At 32.9% G+C, this 14422-nt stretch overlaps 1 protein-coding gene across 5 annotated transcripts in view; it reads right to left on the minus strand.

Moving 5' to 3' along the window:
- The window catches only part of LRP1B (LDL receptor related protein 1B), a 1798389-nt gene that overhangs the window by 755340 nt on the left and 1028627 nt on the right, over window positions 1–14422 (minus strand). For all 5 annotated transcript variants that reach the window (XR_012497488.1, XM_074335786.1, XM_074335783.1 and 2 more), the window contains 2 exons: window positions 8969–9149; window positions 1848–2067 (listed from right to left, as the gene is read on the minus strand). Coding sequence is in view for 4 of the 5 variants with exons in the window: in XM_074335786.1 (XP_074191887.1) it covers window positions 1848–2067; window positions 8969–9149 (401 nt within the window). In the remaining variant the exon portion in view is untranslated. The remainder of the gene's footprint in view (window positions 1–1847; window positions 2068–8968; window positions 9150–14422) is intronic.

Raw genomic sequence — 14422 nt, forward strand, 5'->3', positions numbered from 1 at the left:
ACATAACTAAATATTTAGAGAAAAATGGTATTCAAATAAGTATAACAGATAGTGCTCTACCTAATACTTTAACTTATATTTTCTTTCAATATATTTGAAAAATGGATTCACAATGTGAGCCTATTTTTAAAAATGTTTTAGAACATGTTATTTGAAGGAGACCATTTATACTTCATCCTTTTAAATTCTCTAATGTATGGCATTATACATATGGTCAAGAAATGCAAGCATTAAAATTATTTTGCCTGACAATCTTCCCTGTGTCTTTTCTTTATGATATTCTAGAATCATATCCTGGGATAGAAATTGACCTGAATAATTAGTATCATTGTAATATTGCTCATCCAATAGCCAAGGGATACACCATAGTCTTAAGACATTGGGAGTGAAAGGGTTCTTCCAATTTAATTGGGTTAATGCAAATTGAAAAAATCTAGGCGATGACAGAGAGGAAGATAAAAATTTTCATTTTGGACATAGGAAAATGTATTGGTAGAGTAAATAGATAAACAAGGCTCACAGACTAATTTCAATTCTGATTATCTTGATGTATTCTTAACGTTCCAGTTTTATATTGTTGTTTAAATGGAGCAATTGTGTGATAGGTCCTGCTTCACACGTAGGGTTGTAGAAGATAAGGAATATTTCAATAATATTCACCATTTATAAAATGATATTGTACTCATATGTAATATGAAAAAGCATTTTGTACTCACTTCATTTAATATTAGAAAACTGAGGATGCTATCCAAATAATGTAGTGTTAGCAATTCAAATTTTGTTTCTTTTATCTGAGGTTTTTAATAACAAGTTTTCATACATCAAATAATTGAGACTGTTCCTTATTTTCTTACCTCCATGCAAGCTAAAATATGCTGGCTATTACAATGCTATGTATACTGTGTTACATATCAACATCTTCAAAGGAATCCTAAATATTTATTTAGAACCTATTAAATATGTGACATTAGTTTATGTGTCAATAAATTATACTCATTTGGAGAAAGATATTTCTAGTACTGTTAGACGAAACCAATGATTAAAATGGTGTTAACTGATCAGTATACTATTTATTTCTCAAACAGAATTCATAATGAATAGACTTAGCTGATTGTGCCCTTTTCCTCTCCAAAAATGCAGGAAGTGTAGTGTCAAAGAAAGCATTTTGGTAATTTCTAACATTCCACTTTCCATTATTTAACCAAACAGTTGAAGTCATTTCATAATGTTATATGTGCTTAGGTAATTCTGAGATAAAATATTGAGGTGATGTTTTGTCTGTGCTACCTCGGTTATACAGTCAATTGCATTCTCAATTTTACCCAAGAATTTCAAAATCATTTTGCAATTATTCTACCAAAAGAGGGAAGAGGAAGTTGATATCTATGCAGAGCAACAGGCTCAAAGTTCAGTTTATTCTTGGGTTTCAATTCCAGTGTCATGAACTTTTGTATTCAAATAAATGCATTATAATTACTTTTTTTATACTCTATAAGTTAAATTTCAGCTGTAAACATTGAAGACATTTGAAAAGAGTTGGGTTGCTTGATCACAGCAAACTCATCAATAATGTAGAAAAACTGCATTTTCAAACAGCTCTGATATCCTGAGAGCTTCTTTTAAAAATCTCACAAATCCTGGCATACCACAGTGAGCTGGGCCTGTTCTGGAGGCAAGTGCCAGCTGCATCGCTTAATGCTCAGCCTCCCTTAGCCACCCCACAGAGACTATTGGCAGCCACCTCAGAGGGGTAAAAATAAACTTGAAAGTATTTTTAACACAACAAAACAAGGCTCTGTGAAAAAAAAGAAGCCTGTGGGTTAAAAACAGCAGCATTTGTCTTTTACCTTCCTGTGAGTTCCATTCAAAAACACTTTCTCAATATGATCATAATAGGCATCACACCAGTATAACGTGTTGGTGTGAAAGTCCAGAGTTAAACCGTTTGGCCACAGCATCTTTGAAGTCACAAAAATCTGCCGCTTGAAGCCATCCATCCAGGCCTTCTCGATCCTTCCCACGCTGTCATCTATTTCATCTTCCTCCCAGTCTGTCCAATACATCCAGCTAAGGCATTACAAATAAGAACGTACACATGTTATTTTGACCAGCTGTTGTACAGAGGGACACTTCCTCAGATTTGGCACTTCCATAAAACCTAATTACATTCTGTTTTTTCTCCTATCTAAATGCATTATCTGCTAAAAGAAGGAGGCAGTAAAGGTTTGTTCAGTGGAGCCGACTCCAGTTAGACACAGTACAGAAATACTACCACCACCACTACCACACTTATTGGCTGCAATGATTAATTAACTTAACAGCAAGTGCCAAATATTAATTTTCTTTGGTGTTCTTATCAAGTTTGGAAAATGGTTTTGGAGGCATTACTAATTATCTTTAAATGCTGTCCACTTCATGAAACATATAATCAATTATGTAATTAAAAGCAGGTTGACTAACATGAGAACTCAGGGCACAGTTAATGATCTACTCCAGACTTTATTTAATCTCAGATGAGTTATTATTTTTTAAGACTGTTGGTTGAGTTGTCTTTGTTCTAAAAGGCACAGTCATATTGCATTTGTTTGGCCAGGTCTAATTTGTCTTCCTGGTGCAAATGATCTATACTTTATTGCTGCTTATTATTACCCCAAAACCCACAGAAGATGATTGAGCTGCACATAAGTTTAATAACAGCAGGTTGACTGACCTTGAGATTTTGAGCTTTAATTTCTATCTCAAACAAAAGCATCTGCCTTTAAAAACAAATCTTTCTGCGTAAGCTCTAACAGTGGGAGAAGGGCCCTTGAGCTAATGCTGCAGTTCCTTCATGAATAAGGTTAAAACCCTCCACCTGCGTTGTTTGAGGGTCATGTGAAAGTTTCTGAGTTATTAATTAAAGTGTAGGTTTTAATTCAGTCACCTCATAAACCACTTTATAAAGCGCCAAAGCTCTCCTAAGCTGCTTACCCTAGAAATGCTCTTATTAGATCCTCTGCCTCACACATTTTTGTGGACCTTAAAGAATTTCTGAGGTCATTTGTGAAAAATTTGTATCCATGACTAACAATCCTAGAGTGAACTACACAGGCAGATTTGTGACAACTGAGGATGTAACACACCATTCATTATTTCATGCCAATTACCATATTTTGCCATGTATAATGCACACGTTTTTGCTCAAATTGGTGAGGGAAAAATAAGGATGTGCATTATACATGGGTAGTACTAACTCCATAGCTATATAAATATTTTATAATTATTTTACTTATGCTTATGGGTTAAAAGCGTAATCCTAGAAATCAATAACAATACCCGTATGCAAAATAATACCCTGAAACACGATAATCGTTTTTGTTGAACTTATTACGGACTTGCAAGGACAAAGATTTCTTGGCCTTCTATGATGCGTAAATATCATAAATTTGTTATTTGTACATAAAGTTTCTTGTAGCTTGTATCTGTTCTTGAGTTTTGTAATTATTTGTTACATAAATTTTTGGTAACATAATATGTTAAAAAGATAAATGCAAATTCCTTTATAATACAAAAAAAAACACCAAAAAACAAGTACCTAAATGTAAACAAATAAAAATTTGAATTAAAAAATTAAAACAAAAATTTTTTTTACCCCGGAAACTTTGGGCAAAAAACATGGGTGCACATTATTCAAGGAAAAATAAGGTATGCTCTTTTAAATTCTAACAGTTTACAATGATATTGATATGTCTTTTTTAGACCTTAGAAAGTATATTGAGTATATTGAGATTGGTGAATTTTATTAAATCAAAATATATTCTAATTCTAGACATAAACATGACAATATGCTTATCTTGTGTCCTGTATGTTTTTCAAGTGCTTTTATTATTGGGACAAATTACCGTGTTTCCTCAAAAATAAGACCTAGCTGGACCATCACGTCTAATGCATCTTTTGGAGGAAAAATTTACATAAGACCCAGTATTATATTATATTATATTATATTATATTATATTATATTATATTATATTCCATTATATTATATAAGACCCGGTCTTATTTTAATATAATATAAGACAGGGTCTTATATTAGTTTTTGCACCAAAAGATGCATTAGAGCTGATGGTCCAGCTAGGTCTTATTTTCGAGGAAACCCGGTAGGAACAAACCTAAGAGACATTCCATTTGTTTTAATCCTATATTAGTTAGGTAAAACTGCTTGACTTCCACTACATTAATCTACTACATAAAATGGAAATATGCAACTTTTTCTTCTCTATTTATACTTTTTTGAAATCTTAAATATGGTTAATCAATGCAATTTCATTCTTATCATTTTATAGCTTATAATTATCTCTCCCTCTAGCTTTTTTTAAAATTATAGTGACACTTTTTTGGAGACTCCCTAATCCAAATCACACACATATGTGCACACACATATGCATACAACAAGAAAGGATAATTCTGGGTATTCTAAACATGTTTTGTATTGTTTTGCTATTTGAAGAAATATTTTTTTTATGATCTGATCTATTACTAAGATTATTTGTTCAAACAAAATATAAGAAAACAAAATTAAGTGATGTTAATCTGACAGAGATTACATATGTGAACATCATCTATCCATTTCATTATCTGATTAAACATTATATTGTAAAGCCTTACAATCAATGTCAAATATAAAGATTCTTAAACAAACAAAATATGAAATACAATCTATAAAATAAGCAGAAACTAATATAAATATTTTTATAGGTGGGACACGGGTTATTTATCAAATCAAAATTGTTAAGCTGGTCTTCTGATAATATGGGAAGAAAAATTGTACCTCTATTTTTCAAGGCCTCTTCAAATACAATTTTTGACTAAGTTTATCCCTATCCTTTCTGTCAAAATAGACTCTTTCCTTTGTTTCCTAGGGGCATTTGAAAGTTAATTTATAGTACTTATGCCTTTTATTGTATTTGATGGTGCTGTATATCCGATGGTTCCAATTAAAAATTAAAATAATTAAGGACAGGGATTATTTCTTGTCCATATTTATATCCTGTAACACTAAGCTTGGCTTTGTTGATATTAATCATGTCCCCAAATTAAACTGTATTATCTGGTGGTCAATTCTAGAAATGCCTAAATCCGCAAGAGCTTCACTGACATGGATGTAAAATAAATTTTACTATTGAAAAAAATCGATTTAGTTGCCGACATAATATCTAGCTGTTAACTAGAGGGTGTGGTACTATTAATTGAGACAGGGATATGCAAGATACTGTTTGGGGGAAAATAGGCACTTAGCTTTGGAAAATTTCAAATAGAGAATATTTTGAGAATTGAGAACTGGAAATGTAGTTTTCTAAGTTATTGACATAAATTATGAAATGTGAAATTATTACAAAGGAAGGAGTCCATCTACAGCTATCAGCTTAAGAACAGCCATCGTAACTGGTTCCTCCTCCAGCTTTATCTCCATTTCAACAGTCACTGAAGCCTGCCAGTCCTATTCTTTCAGTGCCTCCTGTCTCAATCTCCACTTTTCTGTTCCTATTACAAATGCTACAGCCTATCTTTCAGCACTTTTCAAAGGGAATTCCTAAGAGGTTGTTTCTCATACAGCTGTCATACTGCTATAACTTGTCTTCCTAAATCATGAATTGAAAAATATGACTTTTGTTTTAAAAATCTTCCAATTACTCTGTTGTCAGCAAAATAAATGCAAACTTTTAATTATGGCACTGAAGATTTCTGCTTGCTCTAGTTTCATCTCCTACTATGTCCCTTCACATAATCTCTACTCTAGCTTTAACGAACTCATCTCTCCTCAAAACTGCCACTAACTTCTCTGCCTCTAAACAATTGCTTATGCTGTCCCTTCAGAACAGCGACTAATCTTATGATGGCACACCCCAAGTCCCTGGGACATACTTTATCATTTTGGAAATCCTATTCATCCTCTAAAGCTCAATTCTGAATTAAATCTTCACTGAATTTCTGAAAAGCATGCATTCCATTCTGTTTTATTTTATAGGTAATTGTGTGTGTGTGTGTGTGTGTGTGTGTGTGTGTGTGTGTGTGGAGTGTGTACACAAAGCATACCATATTATAAACTTCTTGAGGACAATTATTATCTTACTGATTCCTACTGATCTCTATGGTAGTTAATCAAAAACACATTTTAATAAAAAATAAATGAATAAATCATGTACTAACTCTACAAATGGTTATGAAGCAAGAAAATTATGGTAGAGAAAATCTGTGATCACAGAAAAATCACAGATTTTTCTCCTTTTGTGTACAGCTGCAAATAGGTATGAAGGTAGGAAAAAATATAAATACATCATTTTTTCTGAAATATTTTGATTAAAGTTATATTATGCTATTTTAAACGGAGGTTTCCAAACTAAAGTTTCTTCCTCTTAAATATATATATATATGTATATATATATATATATATATATGTATATATGTATATATGTATATATATATATATATATATATATATATATATATATATACACATATATATATATATATTAGGGTGAACCATTTATTTGGACAATTAAATTCACATGGTTCCATTTCTATTTTCTAGTCCATTCTCGACAGGACAATAAGATTAGCATTATTTTTAATATGAATTAATATAAATCTGAGTATATCATGTTTCTATTTTACCCTTGTACTGAAGAAAAAGTACAAAGCTCTCATTATGCCGGAAGAAACCCTGCTTTCCTTTCAAATTGCATTTAGGTCACTTTCCCCCTTGCTATCTACAATCCAACCTCATGATCTTCATTCCAGTTCCTCTGACAGGCTTTTGCACAACTTAAGGTCTTCTAATGTACCATTTTCTTGACCAGAAATACTCTTTCCTTCACTCTCCATGGCTTGTTCCTTTTCAACAATTAAGTCTCAGCTTACATGATGCCTCCTTGGAGAGGACTTTCAGCAAACCTATTTAAATAGTTTCTATCATTAGTGTCCATCATGTCAAAACTGTTTGTTTTCTTCCATCACTTTGGTCTAGAGAAATTCCATGAGTTGCTCATTTGGGACTTGTGTATTTTTACATCTTCCCACTCCCTACCTTGCAGATGACACAAAATGTTTCATGAAGTTTAAGTCTATGCCTGTTTTATTAGCTGCCATATACCTAGCATAGAGCTCTGGGAATAGAATATTGCTAGGGACAAATATATATACACACACACACACACATGCGTATACATGCACATATGTGTTTGTTTTACAGGTTGGTACATGACAGCAGCATTCTATTTGAAGATCTGTTGGATAGAAGAGATATGAGAGTCATTCTTTGTAGCACTAGGGGCAAGTATAAGGTTAGTTGGAAGACACATATTACAATAATGCAGATAGTACCTCAATGAAAAGATAAAATATTAATAATCATCATCAGAATTCCCTGCAACTATCATAAACCATGTAGATGCTATAGGTTTGAAAGCTAAGCTGAATTCCTGCCTATAAGGGTAGTGTTGAAGGGGATTCCTACATTTTAAGTGATAAATGGAACTAGTAGCCTCTAAAGTGCTTTCCAAATCATATGATTCTATGACCTCCATATTTGTGTCTTCTTTCTGAGTACCACAAGCACCCTTTAACTCTATCAGAAAATATATTCTCTAACACAATACAAAGAAGGAAGAGGATCTTTTAAGACATATTTGAAACAACTTGCTTCAAGTAGATTTAGAAAGTATGGTATAAGTATTTTCTCTTAAAATTAAGATTGCCTTGATAAAGGTCAGACAGATAATTTGGTTTAAAAGTCTAGAAATAGAACAGATAATTATGGAATCTACACATAAAATTACTGAAATTACTTTATAATTATGCCTTACAAAAACACATACAAGAGTTCATCCACTGCTTAGGTGTCAACCCAGGAAGAAGCACCCTGACTGTATTTTCAGCTATTCTCAACACATATACTTCTAGGAACCGTAATCTGGTATCTTGGTTTATGAAGGGAGGCACATGTTTCCTAATTAAGTAAGTACTTTTGGTATGTATGTAGTAAGATATAAATAATATTCATTTTGTGATGCTATTTTGAAAAAATGATACGTAAGTCATGGAAGGGGTAAAAATCACATATAACAATTATACATATAAAATATGCAATCTATTCATTTCATTCTGAGATTCTGTTGGGAATTTTCACATTTTGTCAATATTTCTATATGTACAGTATTGTTGGTGTTCAGGTAATAGCTCTGAATAAAAATCAAAGGAAACTGTATTCACAGGGATTACACAAAATATTCCATCCTAAAATTAGTAGTAAATACTGTAAAATAATGTCATTATATGGAAACTATGTTTATGTCTAAAATTATGTGATTACCAAGACGAGTAAAAAGTAGCAGAGTATAGTAGTTATGAGTATTGTCTTGGAGACAGGACATTTGGGTTTAAATATCTACCTAGTCTCTTAATAATTGAATGGTCTTTTGAAGATCAGTTACTAATTTCTTCTTTGTAAAACAAGGATGAGAATAAAAACTAATTCAAAGGGATATTGTGAGGATTACAGAATAGGAGCAATAGTAGCTTATTTAACAAAATATCTGGCCTACATTAATTGCACAAAAGAAAACTTTGCTATTTTTTTGAATATATTAAATTTCAATAGACTTTAAAAGTTAAATTGATTGATTCTCTGATTTAATTGATTATTTATCTTGGTGTTGGGCTGTCTAAAGTGGAGAATTATGATGCTTGTCTGAATAAATTAAGTAAATATATCCTTCATACAAATAATCTGAGTATTTCAGTCTATTGTATTTTGACACGTTTATTTAGCACATTCTCTAGGACAGAAATTCACTAAATAAGTAACTTTTTCTAATTAGACCATTTACATGTGAATTCATGTGTGCATATAAGTAAAATTAATAAATATGTAAAAAAAACAAATGTGTTTAATATCATTTTCCTTACACAAAGCTGATCACATATTTCATACCCATTAATAGGATCGAGCACAATCCCTCTGGGATGGGACATCTCTCCCTCTAAAAGAGTCTTCCGACTCTGAGAAGCCTTCTCCAGCCTGGCCACATTAATGGTCTTCCGATAGCCATCATTTGTCCAGTAAAGGTTATTTCCAATCCAGTCCACAGCAATGCCCTCCACATTATCCAGATCTATAAAATTCAATGACAAGAAACACACAAATTTTACAATAGTGTCCACTGCTTAGGTTCTACTTAATATTAGGTTAGTGCAAAAGTAATTGCAGTTTTTGCAATTATTTTTAAACTTTTAAACCTCAATTACTTTTACACCAATCTAATTAAAATGTTTAATTCAAAAGAGAATGAATTCTGCTCCATGGGTTTTATTACAGTGTGATTTTTGCAAACACTATCATTCCATGGATTATTTTCAATTGCCTTTTGGATGCAATTTTATATACATGGCAGACCCTCTCTCAAAATATTGAAACAATAATCTGCAAAAAAACAGGGAAATAGAAGTGATAAGATCAAAAAAAGGATGAAAGGTAAGTGCTCAGAACAAACATAGAGTGATACAGACTTTTAGAAGAATGATTAAGTAATATGAGTAATTCATATGTTCCAAGAGTACGTGCAAACTTGTAATATATAATCTGAGTAATCAAAATAATATGAATGCCCTCTTGCCAAGAGATGAATGGTTCAGCAGAACCATACCTTCGAAAGCCCAGGACAGGCTTTCATCATGGAACTGTATGAACAGTGAATCTCAAAGGAACAGTGAAATATTTCTGTATATTCTAGATTCTTTTTTTTTAAAGGACACCATTGCAGTTCTATAAGATATAGGAAGTGATAATTTAAAGAAATATTATACACATATAATCTTCCGAGTTCACCTACTTCAGATCCTTTCCTTTATAGAACTGTAACACTTCAAAGTAAAGGTTTATCACCTATGATCACACAAGAGGTGGTAGAATTGAGAGAAACATTCATGTCAGGTGATCCCTGATGTAGATATGTTTAAAATTGCACTGCTCCTATGGTGAATCCTTGCTTTTTAGCCATTTTGTATACTATTTTCCAAACTGTCCACAGCATCATAAAGATAGTTCCATTACCCTATTGCATGAGAAATTACTGTGAACTCCTTCTCTTGTTTCAAAACCAGGGAAACTGTTATCTCTTCCTCCTGGGTATGAAGTAGCGAACTGGAACTTACTGGACAAAGCAAGACGTACTAGTATACTAGAGACAGAGCCGTGCAGTCACACACTACGGGGAATCTGCATGACATTTTCTCATATGCAGATGTAATGCATACTTGCTATTATCATACTCGTTAATCATGGCCCTTCTGACTTTAGAAAAAAAATAAAATTTTCTCTTGTGACCTTTTCTGCTAATCAGCCTGTGCCCTGACTCAGGATGACTAATACAATGTGTGATTTGATCTAGCTGAAAATTCCATTATAGTCAATCAGATATGTTCTCAATTTCACTAAGCTATCTGCTTCATTACCATCCAATATGAGTAATTTTCACATTTAATTGCGCCTATGCTTTTTAAAAAAGTTTCATTTTGTCTTCACTTTATTGATACTTAATTTTACAGAGCACTTTCCTGCTCTGGCATAATGGAAAGAGTAGCAGTTTGCTCTTTTCCTATTTATCAAGTCTGTGGCTGATTTTGATCTTGCCAGTTGGTTTTCAAAAATTGTACTACATTTGAAGTCTACTTTAGCATGGAAACTTCCTTCTTCAATAAGCCTCATATTGTTAAAACTTTTCAATTTGACACCTGACTTGAGTCTTTTTTTTTTTTTTCTTCTTTTCACATGAAACTGTTGCAATAGTACCTGGATTGAAATGTTGTTTCTGACACTTGAGTAAGCTACTCACTCACTTTGATCCTTAATTTCTCCATTTGTAAAGTGAAGATAACAGCACCTACTCTGTAGTGAGTATAATAGCAAAGGATAAAATAGCTATTGCATGTAAAACACCATACTGCCTGCTGTACAAATACTGTAAATTCTCAATGCATGCTAGTATTTTTATTAATTTATCAGGATTAAAAAAAATACCTGATATATACCCTGGCTCTTTTCCTTATGGATGCTACTTAATATGAAAATATCTTATGTTTTTCTCCTTTAAAATTATTTAGTACTATTTCCTTGCATTTTGACTAGTGGTCACTGTAAGCCAGAAATTATATATGAAGAATCAGTTGTGAATAAACAGTAAGAGTGGAATGGAATTGCACTCTAAAGAAGCAGAATTTGGGAGAGCCCTGCCCTAATTGGCTTGTTTGATTTGTCTTGGAAAAATGAAGTGCTTGAATAGCATAAAGTAGTAGTTAGGATCATGAATTCTAGAATCACACTGCCTAGGCGGGCTCTGTCAGCTAACTGAGGAAGTTAACCTTCCTATTCTTCAGTTTCCTGATCTGTAACGTGTGTGTAATGATGGTGTTTAATTTATAGGATTATTCAAAATAATGGTTAATACATAGTAAATATTGTATAAATACATATGTTTGTATTTTTTTTTAAATCCAGTAGATAACAGTATCTTGTAGTTTTTTTTAGATTAAGATTATGTGTATATATTGTATTCTAAGTGAAGTAATGAGACTTATCAATACGCTTCAGATTAAAAAGACTTGTTCATGCACTCTGGGAATAAAGATTCATATACTAATGTGGTTCAAATTTAAAAATTTTCCATCATTTTTCCTTTGTAAATACTGTTCTATAAAAATACCTTACATAAATGGATGTTATTAAACAGTACATTAAAAAAACACACATCTCACTAAAAAAACTGGACTTTTCACCTAAGTGAAAATTCTTGAAGGTGGCAATGTTACTTCCTACAAATAATGCACACTATTCAGAAAATAAGGATGAATAAGAGATTGTGACATTTATGTAAATAAAAGGAATAATTATATGAATTTAAAACAAATAAATAAGAAGGAAAACTTATTTCAATTAATCTAATATCTTGAATTATATAAAATAAGCATTTTAAAATGAGTGGAGGAAAACCTGTTTCTAAAACTAAGACATCATTACAGGTCTGAATTTTAAATATTACACATTTATGGAAAAGAGAATTAAAGCTTTATGTATTAAACAACAACAACAACAACAAAAACACTTCTACTATTATAAAAGGGGTCCATGATTTAAAAATACAAAAATAAAAAGGCTAAGGATGTGAACAGTGGCCTTAGCTTTGTTAAGACACATAAGCTGGATATCCAGAGTAATCTATAAGTCTTGATGCTTTATAACTGAATTTGGTTAACATACAAGCCCTGACAATGAAGTTCGCAAACTCATCCTAGAAAAAGTGCTACATACCTCATTGTTGAATATCACTATGGTCACCTTCAAAGTACACCCCTTGAGAAGCTATGCACCGATGCCAGTGCCTAGTCTACCTTTCAAGGCTATTTTGGAACTCTTTTTCTGGAATCGCCATCAGAGCTGCTGTCGTATTACCCTTGATGTCCTGAATGTCATCAAAGTATCTTCCTTTCAATATTTCCTTTATCTTTGGGTAAAGAAAGAAGTCACTGGGGTCCACATCAGGTGAGTAGGGAGGTTGTTTCAATACAATTATGTGTTTACTGGCTAAAAATTCCTTCACAGACAGTGTCGTGTGAGCTGGTGCATTGTCCTGACGCAAGAGCCATGAATTGTTGGCCAAAAGTTCAGGTCATCTAACTTTTTTCACGCAGCCTTTTCAACACTTCCAAGTAGTAATCTTGGTTAACTGTTTGTCCAGTTGGTACAAATTCATAATGAATAATCTCTCTGATATCAAAAAAAGTTAGCAACATCATTGTAACAAGTCCGCGAACTTAATTGGCAGACCTCATAATAAGAACTTAATTGGAAATTATACCCCACACCTGCCATTATAAAAACATACTGCCTACATTTTTCTAATGTATACACATTTTTCTATCCTTACTATGAACATTATTTCTCTGAGTCAGAATAAAGTATTAAAAAAGCGCTTGCCGGAATGCAGAGTGTGGGCACATGCCTTAAACACCCAGATGTGTAGTATGCATGTAGAAATGCCTCTGGCCAGGGATGCCTTACCTTGCCTCAGAGTCAGCACTTGGATATCTCCCCTTTCTCAATTTATACCAATTATCTTTGTGCATGCCTTTCAATATGGCCTGAGACATCACACCTCATAAGTATCTGACATGAGTGAATTAATCTGATCTCATTAATAGTGTGGCAATAAAGTTTTACTGCTGAATTTGTATCTCATGGGGGTACAGAAGTCTTTGGCCAGACTAACATTTTGTACATCATCTGTCCCCAATAGCCAGCTGAGGCTGATCTTCTCATCCTCTTTTTTATTCTAGGTCACTCTTCAGTTTAGTTATTAGGTCAGGAAAGGTGAATACACAAGTTACTCTCAATCAGAACAAAATGCATTGCTGTTGTATTTAAAGAGACATGTGAAGTGCAATATGGGGCTTTTTTATGAAGAGCATATATTAAAACATAGGAGTTCCCTTCTATTATCAAAAACATATTGTTAATTTCTGTTTTGGGGGAGAGGAACACAGATTGTCTATAACATTCAGATATTTCATCTTTGATGCAGTGATGAGCATATGTAAGAGTAAAGAGAATGCCACAGTATGCATTATAGTCACCAATAAAATAGAGTGAGGATCAAAATGAAAGATTTCAAGAACTGTCAAAATTGTGAGTTTTACCCTTCTTTCAAGCCAACAAGTTAGCCCATTATGCAATGTTTTGTGGGTGATGGTAGAAGATGCAAGACTTGTAGGACAGATATAAAGGACTTTGCTACTCATGGTGCAGCAAGCAGAATAGTTATCAGCAGATTGGTATCAGTTCCCTTTACTAGGAGGTCCCATGGAGGTGACTGGGATGGGCCCATGTGGATGCCTTCACAAAGAGTGGGTTGCATTATAGCAACAGAGGAATTCTGAAATTAGGAAACCCAAATCTCTTATAATGGGCAATAAGCAGGCCTGCCGTTTGCACTAAAGGGAAATGTCATCTCTTCTTCCAAATGTTATTTCTATACAAACATTCTTGTAATGATACTTCAGAATAAAAGGCAGTAAGTGTCTCACTGTAAGACATGCAGAAATATGAAGGATCCATGGAGAATTGTCCAACCCAGGAAAGGTCCTAACAAGTCATACTTTGGTAGTCTTTAATAAATGGACATAGATAGGACGAACAAGTTACTTTGCAAACATGACCACACATTACAATCCGTTCTGGGTTTCAGGCTATTCCTCTTATTGGAATTCAGTATTGATTTATACTACTACACTGTAAAGCATGTTTTTAGCTAATCCTGTGTGATGGTTAATTTTATCAGTCAATTTGGCTCAGGACACAGTACACATATATATGGTTAAACATCAGTCTGGACAT

Source organism: Rhinolophus sinicus, linkage group LG01 (assembly GCF_036562045.2).
Source record: "Rhinolophus sinicus isolate RSC01 linkage group LG01, ASM3656204v1, whole genome shotgun sequence".
NCBI lineage: Eukaryota > Metazoa > Chordata > Mammalia > Chiroptera > Rhinolophidae > Rhinolophus > Rhinolophus sinicus.